Source organism: Syngnathoides biaculeatus, chromosome 17 (genome assembly GCF_019802595.1).
Source record: "Syngnathoides biaculeatus isolate LvHL_M chromosome 17, ASM1980259v1, whole genome shotgun sequence".
Classification (NCBI taxonomy): Eukaryota; Metazoa; Chordata; class Actinopteri; order Syngnathiformes; family Syngnathidae; genus Syngnathoides; species Syngnathoides biaculeatus.
Window position 1 is genome coordinate 1,471,734 of NC_084656.1, and position 6,045 is coordinate 1,477,778.

Below are 6,045 nucleotides of genomic sequence, written 5' to 3' on the forward strand. Positions count from 1 at the left end.
TTTTAAGAACAAAGGAGACTTGCAGAGCTGTGGCAACTATGGAGGAATAACGTTGATGAGCCACACAATGAAGTTATGGGAAAGAGTAGTGGAGGGTAGACCCAGGGGAGAACTCATTATCTGCGAGCAACAGTATGGTTTCATGCCTAGAAAGAGTACCACAGATTCATTATTTGCCTTGAAGATGCTAGTGGAAAAGTACAGAGAAGAAGGAGCTACATTGTGTGTTTGTGGATCTAGAGAAAGCCTATGACAGCCGACCAAGACAAGAACTGTGGTACTGCATGAGCAAGTCTGGTGTGGTGGAGAAATATGTTAGAATAGTACAGGACATGTATGAGGGCAGCAGAACAGTGGTGAGGTGTGCCGTAGGCGTAACAGAAGAATTTAAGGTGAAGGTGGGATTGCATCAGGGATCAGCTCTGAGCCCCATACTGTTTGCTGTGGTAATGGATAGGCTGATGGATGAGGTTAGACTGGAATCCCCTTGGATCATGATGTTCGCAGATGATATTGTGATATGCAGTGAAAGCAGAGAGCAGGTGGAAGAACAATTAATAAAATGGAGGCATGCACTGGAAAGGAAAGGAATGTAAATTAGCCAAAGTAAAACTTAATATATGTGAGTGAATGAGAGGGGAAGGGGGGAATCTAAGGCTACAGGGCGAAGAGATGGCGAGGGTGGACGACTTCAAATACTTGGGGTTAACAATCCAGAGCAATGGTGAGTGTGGTAAGGAAGTGAAGAAACTGGTCCAAGTAGGTTGGAACAGCTGGCGGAAGATGTCTGGTGTGTTATGTGACAGAAGAATCTCTGCTAGGATGAAGGGCAAAGTTTATAAAACAGTGGTGAGGCCGGCCATGATGTACGGATTAGAGACAGCGGCACTGAAGAGATAACAGGAACCAGAACTGGAGGTGGCAGAAAAGAAGATGTTGAGGTTCTCGCTCGGAGTGAGCAGTTTGGATAGGATTAGAAATGAACTAATTAGAGGGACAGCCAAAGTTGAATGTTTTGGAGACAAGGTTCGAGAGAGCATGCTTCGATGGTTTGGACATGTCCAGAGGCGAGAGAGTGAGTATATTGGTAGAGGGGTCTGAGGATGGAGCTGCCAGGCAATTGAACGAGAGGAACACCAAAGAAAAGGTTGATGGATGTTGTGAGGGAAGACATGAGGACAGTGGCTGTTCGAGAGGAAGATGCACGAGATAGGCTTAGATGGAAAAGGATGACACGATGTGGCGACCCTTCACGGGACAAGCTGGAAGGAAAAGAAGAATATATATATATATACATATATATATATATATATATATATATATATACAGTGCCTTCTGAACGTATTTGGCCCAATTGAAATTTTCAACCTTTCGCCACATTTCAGGCTTTAAACAAAGATATAACATTTATTTTTTTTTGTCAAGAATCAACAACAAGTGGGACACAAACGTGAAGTGGAATGAAATTTATTAGATATTTCATGCAACATTATTTGGCCCCTGTACTTTCAGTGCAGCAAACTCACTTCAGAAGTTCAGTGAGGATCTCTGAATAATCCAATGTTGACTGATGATGACAAATAGAATCAACCTGTGTGTAATCAAGTCTCCATATAAATGCGCCTCCTCTGTGATAGTCTCAGGATTCTGTTTCAAGTGCAGAGAGCATCATGAAGACCATGGAACACACCAGACAGGTCCGAGATAATGTTGTGGAGACGTTTAAAGCTGGATTTGGATACAAAAAGATTTCCCAAGGTTTAAACATCGCAAGGACCACTATGCAAGCAATCATATTTAAATGGAAGGAGTATCAGACCACTGCAAATATACCAAGACCTGGCGAACCCTCTAAACTCTCACCTCGAACAAGGAGAAGACTGATCTCAGATGCAGCCAAGACGCTCATGATCACTCTGGATGAACTGCAAAGACCTACAGCGGAGGTGGGAGAGTCTGTCCATGGGACAACAATCGGTCGTACACTGCACAAATATGGCTTTAATGGAAGAATGGCAATAAAACAGTCATTTCGTTAAGATATCCATAAAAAGTCTTGTTTTAAGTTTGCCATAAGCCACCTGAAAGAGACACCAAAGGTGGAAGAAGGTGCTCTGGTCAGATGAAACCAAAATCGAATATTTTGCCCACAATGCAAAAAAATATGTTTGGCATAAAAGCAACACAGCTCATCAGCGTGAACACACCATCCCCACTGTCAAACATGGTGGTGGGAGCCTCATGGTTTGGGCCTGTTATTCTTCAGCAGGCACAGGGAAGATGGTTAAAATTGATGGGAAGAGGAATCGAGCCAAATATAGGACCATTTTGGAAGAAAACCTGTTGGAGTCTGCAAAAGACCTGAGACTGGGACAGAGATTTACAGTGAAGAAAATAAGTATTTGTCTTCAATGAATGCAATTAGAAACATAATGTTGTCCACCTTGCGTTACTTGTCGATGTAAACGCCACAGTGTGGGCAGCGTGGGATCGATTCTCGCTAAGTGTTGGTGTCGATATCAACCCTGATGACCAGTTCAGGGTGTTGTCCACCTTTCACCAGAAGCTAGCTGGGATAGGGTCCAGCTCTTCTGTGACCCCTGTCAAGATAAGCGGCTTGGACAATGGATGGATGGATGGTTCGGAACTAAAAGGAAGACTCTCCCCAAAATTCACATGTACAATAAACCCTACAATGTGACATAATATTATTATGACATATACAGTATATTCCAACAGGACAATGATCCAACACATAAAGCCAAATCTACAATGGAATGGTTCCCAAATGTATCCCGGTGTGAGAATGGCCAAGTCAAAGTCAAGACCTGAATCCAACAGAGAATCTGTGGGGAGAGGTGGAGACTGCTGTTCACAAACGCTCTCAATCCAACCTCACTGAGCTCCAGCAGTTTTTCAAGGAAGAATGGACAAGAATTTCAGTCTCTCGAGGTGCAAAACTGATAGAGACATTCCCCAAGCGACTTGCAGCTGTAATTACACCATAAGGTGGCGCTACAAAGTATTAATGGAAGGGGGCTCAATTATATTGCATGCCCCCCTTTTCAGGTTTTTGTTTAAAAAAGTTTAGAATATCTAGTAAATTTCATTCCACTTCACGATTGTGCCCACTTGCTGTTAATTCTTGACAAAATATTTTAAATTAATATCTTTATGTTTGGTGGCACAGTGTCTCAGGTGTAAAGCCTTGGCCTCACAGTTCTGAGGTCCTGGGTTCGATTCCGGACCCGCCTGTGTGGAGTTTGCATGTTCTCCCCATGCCAGCGTGGGTTTCCTCCGGGCACTCCTGTTTCTTCCCATATCTCAAAAACATGCACCATTAATGGTCTAACCTAGGTGTGATTGTGAGTGTGGCTGTTTGTCTCCATGTGCCCTGTGATTGGCTGGCAACCATTTTACGGTGTACCCTGCGATTGGCTAGCAACCATTTTAGGGTGTACCCTGCCTCCTGCCCATTGACAGCTGGGAAAGGCTCCAGAACCCCCCGCGACCCTTATGAGGATAAGTGGCTAAAAAAATGGACGGATGGATCTTTATGTTTGAAGCCTGAAATGTGGCAAAAGGTTGAAAAGTTCAAGGGAGTCAAATACTATAAATAAATATATATATATATCCTGCCCAGAGATAGCTGGGAGAGGCTTTAGAATTCCCGCGACCCTAGTGAGCATAAGCGGCTCAGAAAATGGATGGATGAATAGATCTATCTATGCTCGGAAGCCTTCACCACACACCACTAGCTTGTACGATAGTTAAAGTATGTATTTTTTTTTATTGTGTATGATTTTCAATAAGCTCTGAAAATTAGATTTCTAAGTAGGTGTTATCAGAATAAGAAAAAACATGCCAGTTGTTCAATTGACAAAAAGGACAGTTAAGCTGTGATTATACAGTATGTGCAATTGTAAGTGAGCAATTTGTCATTCTCTTAAGATAATGGTCTGAAAGGGCGAAAAATTGTTATGAAAGGATAACCTTATTCAAATCTTTTCAGTGTGAGATGTAAAGGTTTTTTTATCTGAAAAATTAACATTTTGTTGTTTTCCCCACCTTCTGGCATTTGCAAATACTGTAACATTATCTTGATCTTTTCAGAATTAAGAAACAACTTTAGTCAATGAAGCTGATCCTGCACTTTATTGAATGCAGTTTATAGTCATACATGTGTTGGGGCGCAATAATATACAGTATACCAATGTACAACTCCAACAGACATTTGAATTACCTTCAACTCACCCTGTAGAAGAAGTTGGAACGCCCCACTGTGCCAATCTTGCCAATGTGATTCATGAAACATAGGTTTCCTTCAGTGGAGCCATATACCTCACACATTTTTATGTTTCCATAGCGCCTCTGGAACTCCTGCCAGACATCCCGACGCAACCCATTCCCGACTCCCATCCGGACTGTGTGAACCTTGTCCATCTCTGTCTGAGGGTGGTAAAATCATGTTATAATCAACGTACATTTGATTGCCATTCAAAATTATCTATGAATCTAATTATGAATCTGTTTTTCCATTGTCCTCCTTTTACATTTACAGGGTAGAGGATACACAATTATCTTTAGCAGGGGTGTCAAACTCATTCTAGCTCTAGAGGAGCCACATTGAGGAAAATCTATTATCAAGCTGGCCGAAGCAGTAAATATACCAAGTTATATACTTTATAACTCAAAAACAAAAACTTCAAGATTGTTTTCTTTATTTTTATACAGTCCAAAATATTACAAAAACATCACAATTAATTATCCATCCATTCTCTATCCAGCTTATTGTATCTATACATTTTTGAAACAATCTTTTCTAACCCTAATTACATAACCATTGAACGCCAAGCAAACTCAAAGTACCAAAACAAAATATAATAAAACTTTAGGTTTAAATAAATGTTCAGTTTCTTGCATCACAGGTATCCATATTTTATCTATACATTTTCTGAACCACTTATCCACACAACAGTCGTGGGGAGCCTATCTCAGCTATCTTCAAATATATTCATTTTAACTTGCAATCTTGCATTCACTCTTTCCTTGTCTGTGACATCTTTATCTCTGTAAAATCATTTTTTCCATGCTATGACGTTGTGATTTTGGCCAGGAAAAATTTTTATACAGCTATTCAATCCACCAGAGGAATGAGCTCCAGGAGGAGGGGTTGCATGCGGCAACAGCGAAGGGCCGATTCCAGGGACTGATCTGCACTCTTCATCCGCCCATTGTTGTGTGGATAATATTCCAAAGACAAGTAGGATGCTGCGCCAATCACTTTACAGAATTCCTTCCAGAAAAGGGAAGAAAATTGCAGTTCTTGGACAGAGACAGTATTGATGGAGACTCTGTGGAGTTTAAAGACACGTTGAGTAAGGAGGTTCGCAGTTTCAAATGCAGATGATAGTTTGGGAAGGGGTACATAGTGGACATACAGTTACCCCTTGTTTTTAGTGGTTCATTGGGACCAGAACCACTCCCGAAAAGTGAAAAACCGCAAAGTAATATTTGCTTACGTCTAGGAATTCACATGTATGTTTATGCGGGTACCAGAATGTTTAAATATTAACAGTACTATAGTCTCTTGTGATATGAGTTGAATCGTCCCAAGACTGTGCTCTTATCTGAAGTTGCTCTTATGAAAAAGCAGATTTCCCCATTAAAATTAATGTAAATGCCATTAATCCGTTCGAGCCCCTAAAATGCCACCCCATTTTTTCTACATTTTTAAATAAGAAAAGTGTATTTTTAAACAACAAATATTGTTTATATTGTATAAAAACATAAAAGAAAATGGAAAGAAAGGAATTGCTTTTATTATGTGTACATAGCTTGGAGATGAGATTACTTTTACAGAAGATACTGGTGGAGGTGGAGTGTGAAGAAGGGAGAGGAAGGATGTTTGTGGAGGAGATGGTTTATCAGTCTTTTCTTTACACTGTCTGTAAACTTAATTGCAACAAGTTTGTTTTTCTTTCACTTTTGCTGGACTTATTTTGTATCATTTCACTTAGCTAAGTAGCTAAGTAGTGCTTAGCT

The 6,045-nt window shown here is 40.7% G+C and overlaps 1 protein-coding gene across 1 annotated transcript in view; it reads right to left on the bottom strand.

The window, feature by feature from the left end:
- Window positions 1–6,045, bottom strand: part of slc27a6 (solute carrier family 27 member 6) — a 97,414-nt gene that overhangs the window by 26,557 nt on the left and 64,812 nt on the right. Inside the window, exon 5 of the mRNA XM_061847511.1 lies at window positions 4,255–4,449. Within this exon, the coding sequence (XP_061703495.1) occupies window positions 4,255–4,449 (195 nt within the window). The remainder of the gene's footprint in view (window positions 1–4,254; window positions 4,450–6,045) is intronic.